The sequence below is a fragment of the Microcaecilia unicolor genome, chromosome 4 (genome assembly GCF_901765095.1).
Source record: "Microcaecilia unicolor chromosome 4, aMicUni1.1, whole genome shotgun sequence".
NCBI classification, from domain to species: domain Eukaryota; kingdom Metazoa; phylum Chordata; class Amphibia; order Gymnophiona; family Siphonopidae; genus Microcaecilia; species Microcaecilia unicolor.
In genome coordinates this window covers 317,480,255-317,506,551 of record NC_044034.1, presented here as the reverse complement: position 1 = coordinate 317,506,551, position 26,297 = coordinate 317,480,255, and the positions used below count along the sequence as shown (strand labels likewise).

Sequence of the window (26,297 nt, the reverse complement as noted above, 5' to 3'; positions counted from 1 at the left end):
ATTCCTTCAAAAGGTGGTAAATAAATCCTAATAAGTAAATAATAAATAAAACTGTACACCACTACAATAGCCCTTATGGGTGAAGGAGGCACCTATATGAGGGTACAGTGGGTTTCTGCATGCTGCTCTAATGGACCTGAGTATTACATCTGAGGCTGACATAGAGGCATGTGGTAAGCTGAGTGCTTACCACATGCTAAAAGGCACTACCGTGGGACGCGCTAAGGGGTTCCACTGTAGTTTTGGGAATGGCACATGTGGGAGGCATGTTTGGGAGCAGAGAGCAGGCACACCCTGTGCTAATCCGTTAGTGCAGGCAAATTGCCGCATGGGGTTAGCGCGTGAGCCCTTACCGCCTAAAAATAGATGGCGGTAAGGGCTCATGCAGTAATGGCCACATGCTAATTGGCAACTTAGTGTGTGGCCATTAATGGAAAAAAATTGTGGCCATTTTACATCTGCACTAAAAGTAGCCTCTGCCAATTAGCATGCAGGTCCCTGGAATAGTCTAGTGGTAGGTGCAGTGCACTGTAGACAGGTGAATCCAGGCCCATATCTCTCCCTACTGCTTTCACTTGTGGTGGAAATTGTGAGCCCTCCAAAACTCACCAGAAACCCACTGTACCCTCATATAGGTGCCTCCTTCACCCATAAGGGCTATTGTAGTGGTGTACAGTTTTATTTATTATTTACTTATTAGGATTTATTTACCACCTTTTGAAGGAATTCACTCAAGGTGGTGTACATGTGGGGGTAGTGGGTTTTGGGTGGGTTTTGAGGGGCTCTGCAGACAAGATAAGGGAGCAACGATGGGATGTGTACTTGGGAACATTTATATGAAGTCCACTGCAGTGCCCCCTAGGCAGTGGCGTAGGAAGGGGGGGCGGTGGGACGGTCCGCCCCGGGTGCACGCCACTGGGGGGTGTCGGCGCCTTGCTGTTTCCTTGCTCTCTCTGCCCCGGAACAGGTTACTTCCTGTTCCGGGGCAGAGAGAGCAAGGAAACAGCGAGGCGCCGACACCCCCCAGCGGCGTGCACTCGGCGGATTGGCTCTCCTGCCCGCCCCTCACCGCCTTCCAGCAGGTATGTTCTTGGGGGGGGTTGCACTCTGGAGGGGGGAGGGTGCGTCGCGCTGCATCCGGGGGGGTGCGCAGCGGCGACCCGCCCCGGGTGTCAGCTGCCCTCGTGACGCCACTGCCCCTAGAGTGACCCATTGCTCTCCTTGGATGTCTGGGGGACCAGTCTACAAAAAATGCTGGCCCCTCCTACATCACAATGGCGTGATTTTCTGTGTTTTTCACTTGGAATTTCTTTTTTTCAAAAATGTTTTAAAAAAAACTTATAAAGCAGAAAACTTTGTTTAAAATGATATTTTGGAAAAAAAAAAAAAGATAAAATCTTTTCCTGTTTTCCTATTTGGATTTAGAATGTTTTGTTCAAAACGTCCAAAGTAGGACTTAGACATTATATCAAAATGCCCCTCTATGCCTAACAATTGGATGGCATGGTGTAAGATATATCTTGAGAGACTCTTAAGCGCCACTCAACACATTACTGTTCAGTATCTTAACATGCCAACAAGGGGTGAAAGAGAGCTCTAGAACATCTGCATACAGGCAAGCAGAAAGTCTGTGTCACTAAAACAGATTTATCAGCAGAGATCTGCTTCATTTAATTATGGTTTGGCAGTTGCAGCTCATATTAAATTGCAACTTAATGCTTTTTATGTACAGTCAAAATTAATCAGCGCTGGGAGAGGCATCTCAGATGGAGCCTGAAACAGGTGTGTGATGGAAGCAGTTGAGATGATCATAACTGAAATGTGCGTCCCTCTTGCGTTGCTGGTTTTTACTTTGAATGGTGGGCATGTGGTATTATGCTGTTGTTAATTTAATGTGAATATCACGTCTGTTTATACTATAGGGCATATCTCCTTTTTTGGGGTTTTCTTTGTGTGATTATTTTGTACTTTAAAACGTTCAACAAAATATAAATAATAATAAAAGAAATGCGGGCCACAAAATCAGTACATGCAAATCAGAGCCACAAAACTGAACTTGGATCTTTACATTCTCCTGATCCAGTCAGTTCTGTTGAGATCTGTGCCATCTTTCACCACCTTGATGAGTTTATTGTAAATCCTAAGCAATATAAAATACATCTAAAGCGTGTAGTCATATAAAAATTAGCTGGATTTGAGGCAGAAAGAAACCAACTCCTACTGTCTTTGGATGTTCAAGTCAGATATTCCCAGATCTGGACCTTGATTCCAATCACAGCAAGGGAGGTTTATCCAGTCTCAAACTGTGTAAGAATGGGGTGAAGAATTTTCAAAAGTCATTTACCCATGCAATTAGGCTATCTGTACATTGGCTCCCCTTTCTCCTGGTAAAAGTATGTGTGGGGATCAACAGCACACAGAATTTTGCCCATAGGCAAAGGCGGCAGGTTCAGGACAGAGGTCAGAAGGCAGTAACATGCAAAGTTCTGCATTTTCTTACACTATCTGCTGGATTCTATATACCGTGTCTAGCATTCTGCACCTGAATCTAAGCGTATTCCATAACAATGCGCGTAACTTAATTGGTTTAACAAGCCAACTAGCTTTCTTAACAGCCCCCCTAACTGGTTATGAGACCATTTTACAAAGATGCAGTAAAAAGTTTATAGATTATTTAAAATTTGCTAGACTGCTGTAGCTGCCAAGATAGAACAGAGCAATGTATAAGGAAGTGGTGCACTTTCATTCAGGGCCTTTGCAATGCCAAAGGTCCCGAGGTTAGTCCATGTGCACTTCTGTTTAGATTTCTTGCCTTGTTCTTGTCTGGGTGCCTGTGGGCACTTCCGTGTCTTGTTTTCTTATTTGGGTGCCTGTGTGCACTTCTGCCTTTAGCCTTTGTTCTGTTGTTTGGCTATGTGAGTTAGCTTTGTGTCCTGCCTAGTCTGCCTTGCTTGTTCTAGTCCCTTCTACCTTAGCTTCAGCCTTAGTTCTGTTGTTTGTCTGTGTAGGTCAGCTTTGGTTCTGTCCCTGCTTGTCTGTCTTTACCCTGGTAGTCTTTAGCTCCAGTCCCCTCCCTGCTTGTCTCTGCTCTGCAAGACATAGTACATGTGCAATGGTGTTTTGTACGACTTATGAACTCCTGCTCTTGAGGTCCCAAGTGCATCATCTAGGTACTTAGGGACATGGATCAAGCAGTGATATCTATTTTGTCTGCAACACTACAGAGGAGCAACATGATTTTATTAGCAATACCCTCATTAAGAACAGGGAGACAATCAGCAGGTTTGCTTTGGAGATATCTTAGTTACATTTTAGGCATTTTAAAATGTACATATCTAATCCATCAAAGTCACAAGAGCTCTTATTTTCCATGAAGACCCTGAGGGCTCCCCCAGCTTGCATAGCAGATGACTAAACAAGAAGTCAGTGAAACAGCATCTGGACCAAGGAGGTTAAATTGAGAACAGGAGACAGTACAAGGCTTGAAGGTAGTAGGCAGATCTTGCTGGCAGTAGGCGGAGTCACTGGTTCACCCCAAACAATAGCAAACACTATTGAAAGTACTAGTAAAAGATTATTAGAAATAAGGGACTGCCTATGCGTGGTCCATCTGTAAAAATTCAAAAGCTGTTCCAGTTGGAAAGGCAGTGCCTTAAAAGGTGGAGGACAACAGATTTTTTTTTTGTTTACTTGACAGCTTTTTAATTTATTTTTGAAAGCTTCATATATATATATATATATATATATATATATATATAAAATGAAATAAAAACTGAATATCACTAAAACAGCTTCAAAAAGTATTGTAGCTGGTGGAAACAGCATTACTAAAGGCTGTATTTTGTGTTTATTATTCCACACTGTTCTATATGGCCAAATTTCAGTGAGGATATCCAGTTTACTGATGGGTTCATCTTAACTGTTGTTGTAATCTGCTTTGGGAAGCCTGGTGTTATAAATATTGGAAGTAAAATTAAACTCTCCTTTCATTGGGGCACATGGAATCACTTCTTCACCTCAGCTCGTTTATACAAATGGATTATTCTGTTTTGAGCATGTTTCAGGGACAATTGGTTTTCGTAAAGTCAAAATAATAAAAACAAATATTTTCTTTCATGCAGATCTCTTATTTGTTTAAACATAACTAAATGGGCTCTAAGCCCTAGTACAGTCCATTGGCTTTCTTATATTTTGTCCTTGTGATGACTTATACTGTGTCAAAACTGGAGATACAGTGAGACAGAATAACAGAATTCAGTAACATCCAAAACTTATTTTTTTTGTTTTAATCGTCTTTATTCAAAGCACGACATGTTGGTTAATAAGCTTCATATAGAACAAGAAAAAACAGTGAGCCATCCAAAATGGCACAATAAAAACTTTTACTAAAAGGCTGACTCATTCCCCCTCCCACCACCACCTCCACCTCCACCAGATTTGTTCCTGTCATTCAACTCCAACTGTTTTACTGCTGCTTTCCCTTAGCCATCATTATTCCCAGGACGCATCTATATGTATTATTCAATATATAGTAGTAATAAACAACATTAAGTGCATTTTTATAATATACCACTGCATTCCACAAAACAAAAGGAGCAAGTTCCCACAAACCATCTTTCTCTTTTGATCTAGGCACAGAAAAAAACAACAACAAAAAAGATTTTAAATGCTCCCAGGTTTCAACCTAATTCATGTTTGATGTGGGATATAAATGTCATAAATAAGTAAATAAGTAGTGAGATACTCTAAATGTTGAGCACCTGATTTTCATAACATCATATCTGTTGTAGTGGTGCTTTACCAGGAAGAACAATTGTCTGCACAAATACAAGATATGCTAGGGAGTCCCTATAACCAGCCCCTACAAATGACACACTGATTACGATTTATAACAAATTACTACTCTACCTATGAAAAGTTATTCCGTTATTATACTTCCTCTCTGTACATCTATATGCTGCACAAGCTGACATGTTGAAAATATAAGTGAGATTAAATAAAAATGCTACCAACGATAAAGAACGACAGCGTGGATGCAGGAGCTTATAGGTTTGTTTTGAGTGTACCTCCTTGATCTGGACCCTCAGGTCTCCATCACAGTTTCCTCACTCCAAGGTAGAAGGGAGAAGTACAGAGCTCATTTTTGATTGGCTATATTGATATATCTCAGAGTGTGAGAAAGAGGTCAGAAAAATAAAAATTGAGAGCAAGCTTTCAACTATTCCTTTCTTGTCACAAAGAAACTTTTTGAGAGCTTTTGTTTCCTTCACTTGAAAATATCATTCTCAATTTCTTTAAATCTCAGTTCACCAAGTATTATGACATGAAAGATGAAAGATTTATGTCAAGTGAATCTTCTCTATCAGCCTGGCCCTCAGAAGTAATAATCTAGGCGAGCTATAACTCAGAAGAGCAAGGAACAAGAAACACAAAATAAGGAACCCTATTATTTTCCAAATGGCATTATATCTCTAAAGAACTAATATCTGTTGCAAATAATTACTACAACAAATGTAGGTATTGTAACTCTGGGAATACTGGCATTAGCACTCATGGCCTTTGTACCCCTCCCAAACTTCCCAGTTAGCAGAGCAGGATTATCTCTTTGGTGGGCACAAGGCAGACTATCATTTTGGCCCTATAAAATAGTACAACTATATTTGAAACTCCAACAGATGGGGCCCTGAATGGTTCTAAATGAAGAAGAAAACTAGTAGAGGAGGAAGCAGCAGGTAAGAGGCACCTACCTGAGCACCTTTCTGCAAAAGCGTTGCTGTTCTGGGACAGATCAAAGGTCTGTCAAGTCCAGTATCTTGTTTCCAACAGTGGCCAATCCAGGCCAAAAGTACCTGGCAAGATCCAAAAACATAAAACAAATTTTATGCTGCTTATCCTACAAAAATAAGCAGTGGATTTTCCCAAGTTGAAAGTTCTGTACAGAAGGTTTCCTCCTGAAGCAGCAAGTTTAAGGGTCCTTTTACAAAGGCACGCTAGCATTTTTAGCACATGTTAAAAATAAGAATGCATTAAACGCTAGATACACCCATATGTTCCTATGGGCATCTCTAGTGTTTAGCATGCACTAATCATTAACGTGCATTAAAAACGCTAGCACGTCTTTTTAGAAGACCCTCTTATTGTGAAACAAGGTGACCTTGTTGAGGACATACATCTGGAAAGCAGTGCACTGCCAGATTTATGTAATTGGAGATCTCTAGCAGGATTTCTGGCAAGAAAATAGGATGTGGAGATTGGGTGCTTGCAAATGGATGCAGTTGTGGTTCTAGAAAGAATCAGACACAAAGTTATCATCCGTGATTAAGACAAGTTTCGTCTTTTATTGCTGGCATGCATGCTTTTTTACTTTTGGTTATTTTTTGAAATTATTGTCTAGTAGAACCCTTTCATGATCTAGTGACCTCATGTGCAACTTTCTTCAAATCAGTCACTTTACTTTCTAATTTTTCTTGCTTTCTTACCCATCTATATGTTATAACTTTGCCTTACCCTTCACTACCAATTATAATGTTCTATTATGTATTGTGTTGACATTGCAAGTAGTATACCATGCTATATTTTGTATTATTAGTTGAATATTTTTACTGCTGTAATTGCTTATTGCTCATGTTTGATCTTACTGTACACCGCCTTGAGTGATTTCCTTCAAAAAGGCGGTAAATAAATCCTAATAAATAAATAAATAAATAAATAGTGAGACTCACCCATTTGGGGGATTTTTGTTTAATACCAGAGATTGAGGATTTTTTGTAATCAGTTATTTTTCTCCAGTATTGGGAGTTTTTTTCACTGATTCTTTTTTTCTTCTTCTCAGAAACCAATGATAGTAACTGGACTCCTTGTAAGATAGTGAGGTAAAAAAAAGCCTTGTGGTACTCCCCTATCAGGAGATTTGATGTTTCATTTGTTTAATAATTAAATGTTCAGGAAACCTGAGTGGATGTAGTTTCTGCTATTTTAAAGGTAATAAATACTCAAAAATCAAAGAACTGTAAGAGTGTCAATATTTAATAGAAACTACCTCCAAAGACACTCTATATTATATCTTTGGGACTGGGCACCTCGGGATCAAATGTATAAATACACTTTAATAAATAAAATAAGCCTCAAAAGCCCAGGGTACCAACAACTTAGGGCACCACTGTATTGGCTAACATCATAGGCTAATTGACATCCTGCCTCTCGTTTTTTACCTACAGAGGTTTTCTTCCAATTATATTGTTTTTGGAAGTTTTTACTCTGTGGGTTTTTTCGGAGGTAGGTGGAGCCTATGATGTTAGCCAATGCAGTGGTGTCCTAAGTTGTTGGTACCCTGGGCTTTTGAGGCTTATTTTATTTATTAAAGTGTATTTATACATTTGATCCCGAGGTGCCCAGTCTAAAGATATAATATAGAGTGTCTTTGGGGGTAGTTTCTATTAAAGGTAATAAATAGAAATGTCAAAACATAGAAAAGGAAATAAGATGATACATTTTTATTGGACTAACATAATACATCTTTTGATTAGCTTTCAAAGGTAACCCTTCTTTTTCAGATCGGAAATAAGCAAATGTTGACAAATAGCAGTAGCATTCCAATGACAGACTCACAGGAAGAGCTGAGTGGATGAGAGTCAGGGAGAGATGGATGCTAGATAAGAGAATGACAAAGCAGTATAATTTTATGGTTGAAATGGGCTAGGAAACCCAAATCTTTGTTGAGTCCTGTCTGGTGGGTGTCAAAATATTTCATCATTTTGATTTCAAAGGTCTTACGTTCCTGGATTGTCTTAAAATTTGTTTTTAGTGTTCTCACCGTAAAATCGTTGATGAAGTGTTCTGGTTTTGTGAAGTACTGTCCCTCAGAGATGGCATCCTGGTTAGCATTGGAATGTTTAATATTGTGTCTATGTAAATTGAACCTCGTCTTTAGCATCTGACTTGTTTCTCCAATATAGCACTCTTCACACTTTTTGCATTGAATGATATATATCACATTTGAGGACGAGCATGTAAATGATCCCTTTATGCTGAATGTTTTTCCCATGTGAGTGATTGTAGGATCCTGTGAGATGTGTTGGCACAGTTTGCAGCTAGGCATACTGCAGGGATGTGTGCCATTCTCTTCTTTTTGAGCTTGTATTTGGAGTTTTGCTTTTCACTAATTTCTGTTTCAAATTAGGTGGCTGTCGAAAAAGGTATCACCTTATTTTCTTTTCTATGTTTTGATTTATTTCTATATATTACCTTTAAAAGTAGACTAACATGGCTACCACACCACTTTACTGCTACTTTAACAAACTTTATTTTTTGTATATTATTACAAGTATTAGGGCCCAGTTGCACTAGTGTTTTTAGCATGCCCTAAAAATGAGCACGCGCTAATGCTGGAGACACCTATATATTCCTACGGGTGTCTCTAGCATTAGTGCGCATTAAGTTTTAGTGAACACTAAAAACGCTAGTGTTCCTTTAGCACGGCTTAGTAAACAGGGCACGTTAGTTACTCCGGTCGATAGAATGATTTATGATTTATTAAAAATTTGCTATACCACTATAGCTAACTAGCAGGTCACAGAAGTTTACAAACTACAAAAAATATAGAAGGTAGAAGATGAAAAAGAACTACATTTTGGACAGGAAAGATCGCATGTACTGGCAAAGCCAACACACTATTAAAGCAAAGAGTAGGAGGAAAATAGACTAGACAAGCAAAATAATAACGAGCTAAATGGTATAACATTCTACCTTGGTACTACTATTACTACTTATCATTTCTATAGCGCTACAAGACGTACGCAGCGCTGTACACTCGAACAAGAAGAGACAGTCCCTGCTTGACAGAGCTTACAATCTACTTAGGACAGACAAACAGGACAAATAAGAGATAAGGGTATGGGTATGGGTACTGAACAAGTGAGTAAGGGTTAGGAGTTCAAAGTAGCATCAAAAAAGGTGGGCTTTTAGCCTAGGTTTGAAGACAGCCAGAGATGGAGCTTGATGTACCGGCTCAGGGAGTCTATTCCAGGCATATGGTGCAGCAAGATAAAATGAACGGAGACTGGAGTTAGTGGTGTCATAATAATATAGTAAATGATGGCAAATAAAGAGCTGTATGGTCCATCCAGTCTGCCCAACAAGATAAACTCATTATAGATGGTATGCAATACTTTATATGTATACAATAGTTTGATTTGTCCTTGCCATTTTCAGGGCACAGCCTGCTTAGGTGGTTTCAAAGGCTTGTGCATAAAGCCAGGCATTTAACGCATTTAAGGCATTTAATGAAGTCTCGGCATGGATATGAAGAGGAAGTGAGCTCCAAAAAGAGGGTACAGAATAAAAGAAGGCACGATTTCTGGTGAATTCCAATTTAGCAGACTTTGGACCTGGTAAAACAAGCCTGTGGTCATTTAAAGCGCGAATGAGACGTGGTGGGGAATAAGGAATGGTGAGTGTGTTCAGATAAAGAGGGAGCCCTACTCTGATTTATGTGAGTAATGTACATGTAAGTGTAAGCAAATCCTTTGTCGAATTTTACCCATAATGTGTAAGAAAGTGCCCCTACTAGTGGCACATCTGATGTATGGTGTTGCTGCAGATTTACTCTAAAGACATGTTATATGTTTGATGAATTGTATGCTTATAGGTTAGCGATGTCAGGGTATCTGTGTGTATACCAAATATTTTTAAGTCTTATTACTAGTTTACACCGATCAATTCTTACACATTGACAAGGGAGGTCTACAGGAGGATAAAGTATAACAGTCACCTGATAAGTAATTAGGCTAAACTGTATTAACTATCATGTCATAAAAAATCCTCCTCCTCCAATAATTTTTTCAATTTGTTTGTCCTTTTAATTTCAAACTTTTATAATATAATTACGCCATCCAAAAAACCCACTTAGCTTTCTCAGGCCACACTCTATGGAGTTTCTCCATTTCACCAGAATAAACTTCTTCAGGAACTGCCTCACGACATTTGCCGTTCTCAGTCTTTTAGTGGGAGCCACTGATTTGTCACAACACTGTATCTGTTATATATCTTATATATGTTTATGTAACTCGCCGGAACTGTGGCAATTTATCAAGTGATTAAGAAAGAACATATTTGAGAATTGGTGCAAAGTTCACTGGTTAAAGTACCTGTGGACCTTTCAAGTGCTGTGTAAATTCAATGCAACGTTAAAAAAATAAATTAGAAATAGAAAGAAGTTTATTTCAGTCTCCTAATCAGCTAACAATACCAGCCTCAAATATTATTGATCTGTTGACTAGTATTTAACATAAGAAAGGGGCCTTGGAAGTCTTGCACCTATAAACATTTCTCAGGTATTCTTTCTGCTTTAATGACTTTTTCAACTAATTTTAGTTTCTGAACTAATACTATAGGGCAACTGTAAATATTTTGTGCCACTGAAGGGCTGCAACATGTTACTTATTGAATTTTTAGAGGCTTTAAGCAGCTTAATGTGGTTTGGGACTGTGACGTGGGGCAAGCTAGATATGGAGGGGGGCAAGCCAAACTGACACCCATTGGAAGTAAAGTTAGGTGTCTAAAGTGTGTGAGCTAATTGTAAACTCTATAATGGCAATTATGCACTTAATTAGTGTTATAGAATACGTAAAGATTTAAACCACGTGCCAACTTCGAAATTACCGCTGGGTGGATGTGCTAACTGGACAATAGTGTTGATTTGGCGCATGCTACAAGCACGGTAGCCCTACTGCCATTTTGTAAAAGGGCCCCTAAGTGCTAGGCACAACCCTGACCTACCCATGCTCATCCCACATCCACACCTCCTAACAGATGCTCAAAAGTCACTGTTAAATACCACATGCATTTATAGCTGGAGTTGAACTTACTGATTTCTAAACAACGACCGATGCTCAAAGGAAATCACATGCAAACGAGATACACGGATATTCTGCAAGGGGCTCAGTAGGGAAAGCACCTAGTACATGCGCAGAACAGTCTCTCAGTAAGTGTCCATGTTCTGCACATGCCCAAGAATCATTTTGTCCCGCTGCTGCACTTTCTCCTTTCCCCTGCACTGCAGCTTACTCGCTCTCCCTCAGGCTGCCCCTGACTGATTTTGCTGGGACACGTGGGAATCGCATCCTTGCTGAAAGCCCCCTAGTTGACATCATAGGAGCTTTCACTAGCCGATTGGCTGTCTGTTTTTTTTTCTCCACCCCTTTAAGCTGTTCTCTGCTCTCCGACATTGTTTTGCTTCTCCTGGTCCTATTCCAATACTATTGAAAAATGCAAGCAGACTGCTCCTCCCAGAAGTTGCCCTCATATGACAGCTCTAGACCTGCCAGAAAATTTTGCATGTTAAAGGTAGGTGCTCCTTTCTGTGCATCGCATGGAAACATCTGTGCATTGCACGGAATGCTTACTTCAATACTAATGAGCTCATTGTAATACATATGCATTGGATCATCAGTAACTGCTATGGCGCACAGTTAAAGCCATGGAGAACCTTTTTGTGCATTAGATGCTAAATAGCGTTTGCTTTAGACTGGCTACAACCGGTCTAAAGCAAACATTGCAAGCATGGTAAACTTTGTGCCTCAGGTTCTAAAAGTTTGCAGTTTACAGTTCATTAAAATTTAATATACCACCAAAACTAATTGGCAGACCTGGGTGGTGTACATAATATAACTTAAAATAAAAGTAGGAAAAGAACTGCAATATAAGATAGGAAAGATACACAACAATTCATAATACACAGGTAGAATAGCAGAGAAAGATGGAGTAAGGAGAGGAGGAGAAAGGGAGGTGGGACTGGGGGAACAGGAGGAGGGAAAGATCATTGAAAACCACACGAAAGCATCCCACATCAAGTGGTTGTGTTACAGACTTGGTGATAGTGCCAGGTTTTTATATCAGCCTTGAAATTTTTGAAAGATAGTTCGGCCCGAATAGAGAGAGGGAGGGAATTCCAGAAGAAAGAGGCGGCAAAGAAAAAGGCACAATGATGTGTAAATTCAAGTTGAGCAGATTTTGGTCCAGGAAGTACCAAGTGGAAATCATTTATAGAGCGGAGGAGGCCATCTGGAAAATAAGGGATGGTCAAGGATGCTAAGTAATCAGAGAGTCCTAAACTAAAGGCCTTAAAGGTTAGTTTAAGTAGTTTGAAAGTGATTCATTGCTCTATAGGTAACCAATGGAATTTTTGTAAGAGGGGGATAATGTGATCAAATTTCTTTGCATGGCAGATTAACTTGATAGCTGTGTTCTGGGTAGACTGAAGCTTCTTTAGGTTAGCACATGAGCAACCAAGATATATGATATTGCAGTAATCATGTCTTGAAACCAGGAGAGAAAGGATCAAAGTAGCAGCATATTGAACGTAGTTGGCAAAGAACAAAAAAGCTATTTTTGCAGAGATAGGACACCTGAGGTGAGAAAGCCAACCTGATGATCCCCAATCAAAGTCGGTAAAACTTTGGCCAAACAGACAAAATTCTGGCCAATATCTTAATGTCTACATTTAACAATGAAATGGGACAGTAAAATTCACAGTACAGACCAGGCTTACCTGGTTTAGGGACATGAGTATGCAAGGCTTCATTTGCTCGAGGTGGGAAAGCTCCCTTCTCAATGGATTTTGTGTAATAAGAATGCAAAGGACCCAACAGTGGAACTGCAAGTAATTTAAAAAGAATTCTGGGGAGAACCCATCCGGTCTGGTGTCTGTACAATTCTTTAGTTATTTAATTGCCAATTGCATTCCTTTAGCCCCCAGGGGGCATCAAGCCAGACTGGGCCTCCGGGGACAGCACCAAAAGACCCGCATCCTCTAAATACTCAGAAATCTGGGGTCCAGAGTTATCCTCAACGGAGGAGTAAAGATGTTTAAAGTAGTCAAAAAACTGAGAAGCAATCTCCTCCTGAGTAGTATGCATACCTCCCTGGGAGTCCACCAACCTTGAAATGCATCTGGAGCCATGGAAATTCTTTGTCATGTGCGCCAACAATTTAACTGGTTTATTGCCATATTGATAATATCTACATTTTCGACACAGCAACATTTTCTTAGTTCTTTCATGGATAAGAGCATTCAAAGCAGCCTAGTTAGCCTTAAGGGCTTCCCTAGTGTATAGCATAGGGTGTTTACTGTATGCGTGCTTAGCCATTGTATATTTCTTTTCTAAGTGTAAGATACCCTGAGTTACTCACTTTATGTGAGTGGCCTGGCCACATATGTAATCATGTCCCCCTACAGCACAGCTTTTGCTGTTTCCTAAAATAGTCGTGGGCCCTGCTAGTGCTGTCCATTAAATGTTATAAATCCTGCCATTTCTGAAGGAAGAAGAACCCTGCATCTTCCACTAAATAAACTGGGAATCTCCAAACATGGAATGACCCCGAGGGCCCACTCAACTTCAGGCCAACCCAAATAATGGCATGGTCCGAGACCTCAGTAAGTCTAATTTCATTTGTCTGAACTGTTGAAAAACAAGATTGAGATACAAGAATATAATCTATGCATGAAAGTGTATTATGCGCCTCAGATTGATGAGTATAATCATGTTCCGTAGGATGGAGCAGGCTCCAGGGGTCCACTAATCCTAAAGTTGAACATAAAAAAGGATCCCCATGCAATTCGCCCCCAGGTCCAGGTAGGATCCCCGCCCCAGATCACTCCAGTTGCTGATCCAAGACCTGATTCATATCCCCCGCTACCACTAACATTTGTGTTGGGTCTGTAAGTCCCACCTTTAATAACTCACCAGAAAAAGATATGATCATAATCTTTTTTGGAGGGGGGGCGTATGCCACTAATAAGTAAGAAAAGGATGTACCCTGATAGTTCACCAAAAGGAGAAGATAGTTCCTGTGTGCATCTTTCACCACCAATGACACCTCACACGGCAAATCCCATCATGCCACCGCTCTGACACCTGCTCACTTTGTAGGAGAAGAGGAGAAATAAACTTCACCTACCCATGCATGCCAAAGCTTTGAATGCTCCACATCCATTAACTTTGTTTTCTGCAGACAAGCAATATCTGCATGGTGATGTTTTAATAGTGTTAAGAGTTTTTGCCTCTTCACTGGTGAGTTGATTTCAGATACGTTCCAGGATATCAGTCACAAAGGAGAATCACCCATGTGAAATAGAAAAACAGGAGAACTCAGATCTATGCTCCTGCACCGATAGCACTTCGGGACCCCAGCCACGACCCAAAGCGTTGCCCTCCCTCTGGCAAAAGAAAGCTGCATGGAAAACCTAAAGTGGCACATTGTCACAAACAACCTTCCTGTACAAACACATTGGAAAATGACCCAAAACCTCATTATACCTAATGCATAGAGTCTCCCCACCCCCTCACCCCCATTACCCCCCTCATTAAGACTACTCCCCATAACTCTAGCTCCATCCACACTGACAAGTCTTGGCTAAACCAAAATTGATGGCTAGTCATGGATATGATGCTTCCCAGGACCTCAACCCCTAGTACAAAACCAATGTTAACAAACCAAGAACATGACCTCCCATAACATGTAACGCTTTGTCATATAAATAAATGTAAAGGTCCAGAAGCAGTGGTTCATGTTAAATATATTGAACCGCAAGTAGCACACATCATGGTGTAGATGTTGATGCTGAAGGCATGATGTTAAGAACGTTTTGAGCTGTCATCACTGAATCAAAAGCTTTCGAACGACCCTCGTGGTAAATCTTCAGCAAGGCTGGGTACAAAAACATGAATCTCATCCGGTGCTCAACCAAAGAGGCACATAGAGGATTCCATCAATGCCTTTGAGTAATCCTAGAATATACGAACTGCTTCAGTGTGTCTCTAATCCTAGAATATCCTACAGTAATCCTAGAATATACGACATACTTCAGTGTGTCTCTCTTCGATTTAAATTGCTTCAGTATTTCCACCTTGTGCACATATTAGTGCAATTTCACAGTGATCACCCGTGGTCGCAGCACTCTGGACACATTCTGATCCAATTGATGCACATGGTCCAGACGAGCTGGGTCTAGGCTCTCACGCATAGGAAGCTCAGCTGCTAACCAACATTCTAAGGATGACTGCAGGTGCAAGTCAGTCACAGTCTCTGTAATACCGACCAAACGTAAGTTGCCACGCCAGGACCTATTTTCTAGATCCTCGAGTTTGTCAGCATGAGTCTGTTCTTAAGCGGTCTTTCAATTGTGACTTTAGCATAAAGAAATTGAATTGGAAAGCTGCAATATAACAAACAGATATATTTGAAATAAATATCAGCAAAAATGCTGAGTATATAGTGGCACACCTCAAAGTGGAATGATGAGCAACTAGTGTATATAAAATATAGTCCTGAAGCAGTATCTCAATCATAACTTCCACATACGGAGACTAAAATATAAAAGCTGCAATCAAACAATTTAAAAAACATGCGAAAAAACTGCCTAGGGTAGTACGAAATGAATACAGTGTAAATACTAAAAAGACAGCTCAAATACGGAGCAAACATAAAAAATGACACACATCAAGTCTAATTATTGAACAACTTGTATAGAAAAAGTTCCTGAAGCAGTCTCTCAATCTTAACTTTGGCATAGAGAAATGAACAGATAAAAGCTGCAATTAGGCAAATGTATGTATAAGAAACTTTCATATAGGCACATTCTGGAACGTCATGAGTGTTTTAGGCACAAACAGCTGGTTATAGCTTATTCAAGGGAGAGAAACCTTAGGGAGAAACTTGTACCATCTACCCTGCCTGAACTCAGACTTGGACCACAGGAGGTCTTTCTGAGATATCAGAAATGTGGCACGTGAAGCGTGTGTCACCATGTATGGGAAACATTGGTTTTCATCCACCCTACAACCCAGAAAAGGTATGAATTAAAACACACATCTGATTATAACTCATCCCAGGTCATGAACATTATCCAATGTCCATGCCAATGTCTATACACTGGGAAGACTAACAGGATGATTAAGTCACGGATTATAGAACATCATAGCTGCATCAATAGGAACATTGAAAGTGCTCCCATCATTATACACTGGAAGAACACAGTGAATCACTCCATAGATTACCTTAACTTCCTGGTGTACAAGATCTTTAAACCACATTGGAGAAGAGGCAACTTTGACAATCTTTTACTTACTTACTTACTTATTTATTTATTGCGTTTGTATCCCACATTTTCCCGCCTAATGGTAGGTCCAATGTGGCTTACATACAACAGGACATACAATTACAGCGTTTCAGTTTGAATTGAAGAGTGTCGTCACACCAAGGCAGACGATTACACTGATTCAGATTGGTTAAAGAGTATCACTTATTACAAGCAACAGATATGGCCTAGGCTGTATATATGATTATTATGGTGGAAGTGAGTGGAGTAAGCTAAGAGTTAGGTTTGCGTTGATTTGTCAATATCTGAAGATATACAAGGGTGTTGCAGTGGGTTTGAGGTTAGGTAGGAGCAGTGGGGAGGAACTTCTTGAAAACTTAGAGAAGAACAGAAGTTAATCTACAAATTCAACACACTCACACCCTCTGGGCCAAACATGGAAATAGACTACTGCCCCTTTCTGTGAATTAATTGCTCTCCTTCCTCTTTTCATCCCCTCACTTTAGTTTTCTCCCATTTTTGATAGTTTTTCAGCCATTACCTCTGCTGAATTTATCATATAGGGTTGAAAAATGTGCAGTCTGTTCCAAAGTGCATTTCAATGAGCACTACTTTAAGTTCTAACCCATGGGACATATACATCCTACTTCCATTTTAGTTTCAATAACACAAAAAAAAACTTTGAATGGTTCCACCAACAAAGCTCAGCTTCAAACAAAAAAATTTTGTGGACACTAATTTTAACATGTACAAATTCTTTCAGATACACTGTTCAATTCTTCTTACTACGATATCTCAGTGTATCATTTTTTTCTCATATTTCTATTTTTATTTTTGTTTTTCCAAAAGGGAGGGATAAAGCCTCAGTACTCATAGGTTCATACAGTAGAGACTAAGCATTGTCCATTCCATTCAGTCATTCTGACATGAGTACCAAAGCCGCCTACTGAATCAGACCAATCATTGGTAAAAAAAACCTCCCATTTATATTTTTAAATTTTGTTTTCAATTCTCACTTTTCACTTGCAGCAAGCATGTAAATCTGGTGTGCTTAGCAACTACTATCAAATAGCACAGCACAGAAAACCAGCACTTATCTTGAAATGTGCTCTATCTCCGACCCGATCCATAAATACAACGTGAGCTTGGAGACTGTCAGTATCTAATTATCAGTGCAAATATTCTCTGCATGAGTTTTTTGATTTCACATGTTATATAACAAAATTACATTTTATGCAGGTTAATGGTGCATCGCATAATTTGTTTTTGTTCTATGTAAACACCGCTTCTCGATGTCACTTGAGATATCCAGTTGGCATGTTTTAAATAACAAGAATGTATGCTGTTCAGGATGATGTAGTGTCATTCATGTGGAGGGGCATTTTCGAACGGGGACACCCATCTCTAAGTGCACCCATCTCTGAGGACATCCCCGTGAAGTGGCGGGGCATCCCGTATTATCGAAACAAGATGGGCATCCATCTTTCGTTTCGATAATACGGTCGGGACGCCCAAATCTCAACATTTAGGTCCTTAGAGATGGTCAACCTAAATGTTGAGATGGTCGACCTTAGAGATGGATGACCTCGGTTCTCCCCTGTGCTCCCCCCTGACAAGTCCAACACCTCTCTCTCCCTCCCATCCCCATCCCATAGTCCTTCAAACTTGTGCTCCACCACTGACCCAGGGACCTTCCCTCTGTTGCACACTGCCCATGCAAAAACAGGAAGTTGCATTAGAGGAGGCAGGATATGGCAAAGGGAAGGCCCTGGGGGGGGGGGGGGGGAGAGAAAGAGATACCAGACCCAGGGGAATGGGGAGAAGAGAAGTTTCTTGAAGTTTCTCAAGTTTCTTTACTATTTGATATATTTGAAGGGAGAGAGATAGATACTGGACCATCAGAGAGGGGAGCAGGAGCAGGGAATGAATATGTGTGAGGAGGATCCTTCAGCATGTGAGATCGAGATGTGGGCCAAATGCATGTGCCACACATCTAATGCACGTGATTTGGCATGTTTGCAACTGCTGCATCAGCACCACCTCCCAAATTCTGCCACCCTAGTAGTCGGGACAGTACTGGACACACTGCCAAAAACTGGGGTGGTAAAGGGATGGCAAGCTTTTGGTGCCTAACCACCTTCCCATTCCTGATACCTACACTGACTACATAGTTTTTACCTTTAGATTGTAAGCTCTCTTGAGCAGGGACTGTCCTTCCCCATGTTTAAACTTGTACAGCGCTGCGTAACCCTGGCAGCGCTATAGAAATGCTAAGTAGTAGTAGTAGTAGTAGTTTGTGGCACTTGCCACCTTGTAGTGATACCTGTGGCTAGGGATGTTGTGCAATCTCAAGGGGGGAGTAAGGATGCTTCTGTAGCTCAGTGTCAGCATCTCTGCAGCAATGCAGAGTGATTTTGTGAACACTGAATTTTCACAGACTAAAACAATTAGGTTATAGTGGTGAAGTAATTTAAAAAGAAACAAGTAATACTGAAAAAAGTATGTGTTAATCTGCAATTTGTAATCTGCTCACAGCCAAGCTCACAGCCAGGAAACCAATCACAGATCTGACCCAGCCAAACAAAGTTCTGGTGCCTGAATCGACTGGTTCAGTGCTCTCGGAAAATAACATGTTTCATCATCCTGTAATCTGTGCCAATATAAACAAAGGAAATAATTTCCATAAATTAAAAAGAAGTTGCTGCTGAAGAACAAACTCAACTTAGCCAGCAGCATGTCCATAAATCTCTGCTCAGGCTTTTAATGGCACTGGAATTATACTGGAGCAAAGAGGGAGAAGCAAAATTTGCCTATTGGAGGGGAGGGGAGAGGGGAGGTTGTGGAGAGGGAAAGAATTATTTTCTACTTTCAGGGGTGGCTTGAGTGTATACATGTGAAGGTACCAGCCATAGACTTTTACGTTGAACTAAACCATTGCTAAGTCAAAATCTGCATTTCCTAAATATATTTTGACTTTTACTGAGGGCACTTTCTCAACACCTCCTTGCTCTTCTTGGTACCAGTTGGAAAGAGATGGATACTAACTGATACTATGGTGGTTATTTTAGAAGCTCTATTCTTGTTTTGGACGTCTGAAAACTGGCATGTGCAGGACGTCAGACTCACAGAAACAGAACGTAGGAAGAAGAGGACCTCGGCTGGCGGGGGTTGAGGTCCCCCGCCAGCAAAGGTAGGCGACGGTGGGTTGGTGGCGGGAAGGGGGTCGAGAGGGTCGTCAGGGCCAAATCTATGGGGGCCCAGGCCCCCGTGGCCCCACGTAGCTGTGCCCCTGTGTTGGACATCCTTTCTAAAATGCTCCTCCACATCATGTTTGCAGTAACAGAAAGCTGTTTCCTCTGCAAAAGAGTACCAAGCAATAATACCAGCTCTCATTTGCATTTCATAAATAGGGCTTCTGAGTTTAGGTTCTAATCTATAAACATCAATAAAATACCCCAATGCATAAAAGCTAGAATGACAGTTTATTGGATAAGCACTGGAAATACCCCGCTTCCCTTAGTACTCTCTCACCCCTCCTCTGGCTTGTCTTATATCTGCCATTCCATTTATTCTGTGGTAACGACTCTTAAGGGACAAAAACATGCGTCTGATTCCATCAGAAAAGCTACCCAGCAATAGTACCTGTGGTGTGAAAACACCAATTACCACAATTTGTATACTCTCCATAAGCTCCTAATTAGCTGGAAAATAAACACCTAAATTTGATTCTCTAAATTTAGATCTGACATTGCTTATTAGCAGCATCACAGTGGTCAAAGGAACATCGTCTTGTTCTAAATATTGATATAACTGTCACATGTTGGATTACTGGACATGGAAGTCAACCTAATGTAATACCAACTTCCTTAGGAAAGCCTTTTCCCTCATTGGTTACCAGTATTTTATAGGATAAAATTTAGGGCCCTGTTTACTAAGGTGTGCTAGCATTTTTAGCGCATTCACAAAATTAACGTGCGCTGTGTAGGCGCCTATAGGAATATTATGGGCACCTACACAGTTAGCACGTGCTAAAAATGCTAAAGTGTCTCTTGCGTGGCTTAGTAAACAGGGCCCTTAGAAAGTTACTAACTTTGACCCATAAGGCATATTACACTCAACTACCAAATTACCTATATTCATTAACTATCTCTTATATCCCTACTTAGGATCATAGATTAGTATTACCATCTTTCAAAAAAGCATTCTTTTACTTGGCAACTATTTTTATGAAATCATCTCCCACATTATGTCAATGCAAAAGAGAATTTCAAAAAATGTTTAAAATCTTGCTAAAGACTCTCTTTTTTAAGGAAGCCTTTCGTGTTGAATTAGATGGCAACAGTATTATACACTAGCTTCTCTGCAGAACACAATTTGTGATTGAATGGGATGGATTGAATTTGTTTGTATTATGTATGTCTTGTTTTTACTTTAATTTTATATGTATTGTAATATATTGTACACTGCTTCGATCATTATAAGTTAAGCGGTATATTAAGTATATATATATATATATATATATATATATATATATATATATATATATATATATATATATATATGTCTTGTTATTGATTATATAAATACAATTTAAATATAATTCATATGTATTTAAGAAATTGCACTGTAAACTACTTTGGGCGATCCTATCGGACTAAAGAGGTGGGATACAAATGTAGCATTAGACAACATTTTTCCTTTGATATCCAAGCAAATGCTTGGTGAAATATATGAATGCTCAACACATATTCTTTCTACCAGAACAATTACATTCATTTCTTGATATTGAGAAGATGTCTGGATCATCTGCTCAGCTGCTGTTGAAGTTTAGTGAAATGTGTATGTTTAGGGAAGTAGGGTGTTGTTAAGTTGTTTTAGTATTTTGTATTTTTTCCTAATTATGGGTTCCTTTTACTAAGCTGCAGTGAAAGAGGGCCTGTGCTATTATCAGCATGTGTTTTTATTGCACGCTGAGGCCCCCTTTTACAGCAGCAGGTAACAGACTGTCTTTTTTCACAAAAAGAAATGGCCGTGCGGAAAGTGAACCACTTGGCGCATGGCCATTTCAGGGGGGAGCAGTTACCGCCACCCATTGAGGTGGCCATAAGGGCTCCCTCACTAATCCGGTAGTAACCCACCGGGTAAGCACTGGAGCAACAAAAATTAAAAATATTTTTGGAGCACCGGAAATGGCACATGCTGGGGGTGGAACCTTTAGTAAAAGGGCCCCTATGTCTCCAATTGATACTTATTTCGCCTCCTTTACAATGCATTGCGGGCTAATTTGAAATAACAAGGAATTCTATTATTGCACTTTTAATTTTTTTTCTTTATCCTATTGATTTTCCTTTCCTTGTTCTTTCTATGTTACTGTTAACAAGTGCTACATAGTTGTGATGGTTTTGTTAAAATTTCAAAAATAAAATAATTTTAAAAACAGATAACATTAGATTCGATTTTTGGCTTACTCTGTGGAGGAATTGATTTCCCAGCATCTGTGTGCATGACATGTCATTTCTGTCTGTACAGTCTTATTATACAGATTTCAGGTCTATAGTACATATGAGTTATAATTAGCTCACATGTCCAGCCAGACAGCCCTTTAATGATCAATTTATAAACTTCTATTATTTCTAATGTTCTGGAGACTAATTTATCAGTAGTGGTTTGAAAGTAGTATGGGAAGCCTGCTCGCCTGTCTCCAGAGGGTCACCTCTCCCGAACTATGTAAGCCACTTTGAGCCTACTAATAAGTGGGAAAAGGTGGGATACAAATGTAACAAATAAATAAATAAGAGTCAGCTTCATAAAACACTTAGGGGCCCTTTTACTAAGCAGCGGTAGGGCTAATGCACAGGTTGCGCACGCCAAATTGAAACTACTGCAGGGTTAGTGTCGGTGCCCTGTGGTAGTTTTGAAATTACTGCACACTGTTTTCCGTGGTTGAAAATATTTTTCTATTTTCTACCATAGGGGGGCCTTCCTGGCAGTAATCAGCAGCACGGCCACATTGGCTTATGCTACCTAATCACTGCATGAGTAGTGCGTAAGCCCTTACCGCTAGGTCAATGGGTGGTGGCAAGGGCTCAAGCACTATATAGCTATGCGCTACTTTTAATTTTAGCACATGACCATTTACTGCCCCATTTAAAAAGCCCTTTTTCCAGCTGTGGTAAACAAATGGCCCAGCGCGCGCCAATTTCACATGTGCACACTACCACAGGCCACTTTTTGCCATGGCTAAGTAAAAGGACCCCTTAGCACTCTGAAGTTCTGCAGAGGGGAGAAGAAGGTAATCTACTGATTTCAAACCATTGGGATGATCATATAGGCCCCCATCTTGTCCTGCAGCAATCGAGATGGAAATGCAACATCCTGTATATTCAACCTAACCTATTTTTAGTGATATGTGAAAGGCACCTAAATTTAGGTATCATTAGTGTACCTAGTTTATAGAATAGTGGTGCGTATGCATGTGATTGGTGTCAATAATTGCCAGTTATGTGCGTAAGTGCTAGGCGCTGTAAGGGGGGGCGCGGCATCTCACGGGCATGTTGCCAAGTGACGTGCAACTTATGGAAGTTTAGTTTAGTTTAGTTGTGACTTGATATACTACCTTTTGTTCAAAATCACAGCGGTGTATAATTTATAACAAGAAAACAGAAAGGAACTATATAATGCATAGGATAGAAAGAGAAGAAAAAAAAGTGACTGCTGTTACTGCTATATGCTCCGAGGTTGTTTCTGGCTAGGGTGCCAGAATTCTCTTCCATACTTTTGCTGTAGTTAGTCGGCTAGGGCCTTTGGGCTGGATGGACTATTTCCTCACATGCAGACCAGTGGCTGAGGAGACAGGAGCCAAAGACAAGAATCTGAAATGTACAAAGGATTTTATACCCCTAGCTTGCTCCCTCCAAAACTAGTACCCTCCCCTCATTGTATTACTAGTCAAAGGGGACCATCCTTCTTTCTACAGCCAGGGAGGCAATAGTAAAGTCAAAAGTATATAATTTTAGTAGTGCCTCTAGGGTACCCTTAGATCAGGACCCTAGGGTCTCTACACTAAGTACAGGACTTTATAATGGGACTGGAGGTTACTCTTGAAATGTTGAATTGTTTTCTTGAGTCACAATGTAGCTACAATGATCTGTAGTTTAAACAGCCAGATTTGTGCAGGAAATATTTTCCTGTGTATCTGACATGTAATTAGTGTCTTGCAGACTCACTGCATTATAAGTACTGTGGTTAAAGAGGCTGCTGGTACATTACAAGGCTTATCTACCATGCAGTTAGAGTGTGTAACAGTGTATCTGCAGTGGATATGGCATGTACAATAAAGTTAAAATGTACAATGAAAAGTTATGTATCCAGAACGTGCAGGGTGAAAGGATCCTAGTCAGAAAGAAACTCAAATCAGGTCTGGATTATCAACTCCCTTTACCAAACTTTTGACAAAGTGAAACTCCAGAACTGTTCAAAACAGGTTTTGAAAAATCCCAAGACTGGCTCATCTATTTATTGAGATCCAGATCTAGGTGATATGTGTTATTCATCCCTGGAGCCAGGGATTCATTATGTCAGAATGCTACAAACTCCATTCACTTTTTCTTAAAAAGCATTATCTTAAACATCAGCATATGATTAACGGAACTCTATTAGCTTGAGAAGGTTTTTGCTAACAAATGCAAAGCACTAACAGTGGCACCCGATAGATGATATTCCTGGACGAAGCCTGATCTCTGCTCACTAAAAACATGCCCCTTTCTCCCTCAGGCCCATTTGTGTGCAAGATGGTGCCCTTCATTCAGACCACAGCCATCGTGGCCAGCACCCTGACCATGACGTGCATCGCAGTAGAAAGGTACCAGGGAATAGTGCACCCACTGAAGATGAAGAAGAAGTACACCAGTAAGAGAGCCTACAAAATGCTAGGTATGTGTTAGAGTGGATTCCAGACCACCAGTGGAACAAAATGTGACAGGGCCTTAGATTCTAACTCCAATTCACTGTAGAATACACCAATCAGGGACTCGAGAAACTGTATACTTATAATAGCAGAAGCTGGAGAAACTGCAGAATAGAGCAATATACTGAAGACCTGGATAATATGATCTGTGAGGATAGGTTCATGAATTGAATATACTGAGAATACTGAAGGTAGGGTGACTGGATAGAATAAAGGGGGCTTGGGGGAAAGGACAAGATATCAACTCATGGGTTTTAAACAGCAGCAGGGGAAACAGAGATTTGGCATTAGGAAGAACTTTCTAACTGTGAAGATAAGTCCAGCACTGGAATTTGTTATCTGTGTTTGGAGGGCCAGGTAAGAAGGGTGCTGGATCATCGGTCACTAAAGATTTTTAAAATAAGGTTGAGGTCCCTATCTGGGATGGTTCAGATCCATGGGACCCTACCTGGGAGCAGGATGACAACTTAGATGGTCTCTCAGGGTCCCTTGCAACCTTGTTTTCAATATTCTGCCTAAAAATTGCTTCCATCAGGACCACATATGCTAAGCACTGATTGAAGATTCCTTATGTCAACCGTGATTTGCCACGTACCATTAGCAGAGCACTAGATGTCTTGGAGGAGCATAATTGAAAGGGGCACCCAAGTTTTCCTGAGGACGTCCTGGTGAAAGGGCGGGGAAACCCGTATTATCGAAACAAGATGGGCATTCATCTTTCATTTCGATTATACGGTCGGGGACACCCAAATCACGAAATTTAGGTCAACCTTAGAGATGGTCATCCTTAGAGATAGTCATCCCCGATTTTCGGCAATAATGGAAACTAAGGACACCCATCTCAGAAATGACCAAATGCAAGTCATGTGGTCATGGGAGGAGCCAGCATTCATAGTGCACTGGGCCCCCTCACATGCCAGGACACCAACTGGGCACCATAGGGGGCACTACAGTGGACTTCAGAAATTGCTCCCAGGTGCATAGCTCCCTTACCTTGGGTGCTGAGCCCCCCCAAAACCCACTCCCCACAACTGTACACCACTACCATAGCCCTAAGGGGTGAAGGGGACACCTACATGTGGGTACAGTGGTTTTCTGTTGGGTTTTGAAGGGCTCACATTTACCACCACAAGTATAACAGGTAGAGGGGGATGGGCCTGGGTCTGCCTGCCTGAAGTGCACTGCACCCACTAAAACTGCTCCAGGGACCTGCATACTGCTGTCATGGAACTGGGTATGACATTTGAAGCTGGCATAGAGACTGGCAAAAAATATTTAAAAAGGTTTTTTTTAGGGTGGGAGGGGGTTGTTGACCTCTTGGGGAGTAAGGGGAGGTCATCCCCGATTCCCTCCGGCGGTTATCTGGTCAGTTCAGGTACCTTTTTGAGGCTTGGTTGTAAGAAAAAATGGACCAAGTAAAGTCACCCAAGTGTTCGTCAGGGTAGCCCTTCTTTTTTCCATTATCGGTCGAGGACGCCCATGTGTTAGGCATGCCCCAGTCCCGCCTTCGCTACGCTTCCAACACGCCCCCGTGAACTTTGGTCATCCCTGCGACGGAAAGCAGTTGAGGATGCCAAAAACCGGCTTTCGATTATGCCAATTTGGACGACCCTGGGAGAAGGACGCCCATCTCCCGATTTGTGTTGAAAGATGGACGCCCTTCTCTTTTGAAAATAAGCCTGAGGATGTAACAGAGTCTGAGTTTGTTGGGTTGGGCATTTGGATTTCCAAGGGATGCTTTCTGTAGGTTGGAACTATTAGGTGGTATTATTTGACTGCTATAGACCTCTCTAAAGAGTTTGTGGTTACATTAAAGACAAAAATTAGTGTATTACAACAAACAGCATTTCTCAAAGCATGCATCTATTAAAATGCATGCATGTGAAAAAGGGATCGGTTCTATAAAGTGGTGCCTAGAGGTAAGCACAAATTAGGTACATCAAAGGTGCCATTAATTGACGGGTAGGTGCCTATGTGCACTGAGCACTATTCTATAGCACCTAACTACAAGTGGGTCATACATGTGGATGGAGTATGGGTGGGCTATGGGCTTTTTCCCAGGTAAGTGTGCAGTTTATAGAATACTCTAAACCATGCACATCACTTGGTTCACCTAGACATGGCATTATAGAGTGCGCCTATGTATGGGTGTGCCAATGTCGACCCTACGCTAGTATTTTTTAATGGAATCTTGACACCATATGCTGTTATAGAATTGGTGCTAAGAATACAGCA

At 40.7% G+C, this 26,297-nt stretch overlaps 1 protein-coding gene across 1 annotated transcript in view; it reads left to right on the top strand.

Annotated features, from left to right (window-relative positions):
* QRFPR (pyroglutamylated RFamide peptide receptor) overlaps window positions 1-26,297 on the top strand; it is a 132,862-nt gene that overhangs the window by 66,482 nt on the left and 40,083 nt on the right. Inside the window, exon 2 of the mRNA XM_030199621.1 lies at window positions 23,870-24,028. Coding sequence (XP_030055481.1) covers window positions 23,870-24,028 — 159 coding nt within the window. The remainder of the gene's footprint in view (window positions 1-23,869; window positions 24,029-26,297) is intronic.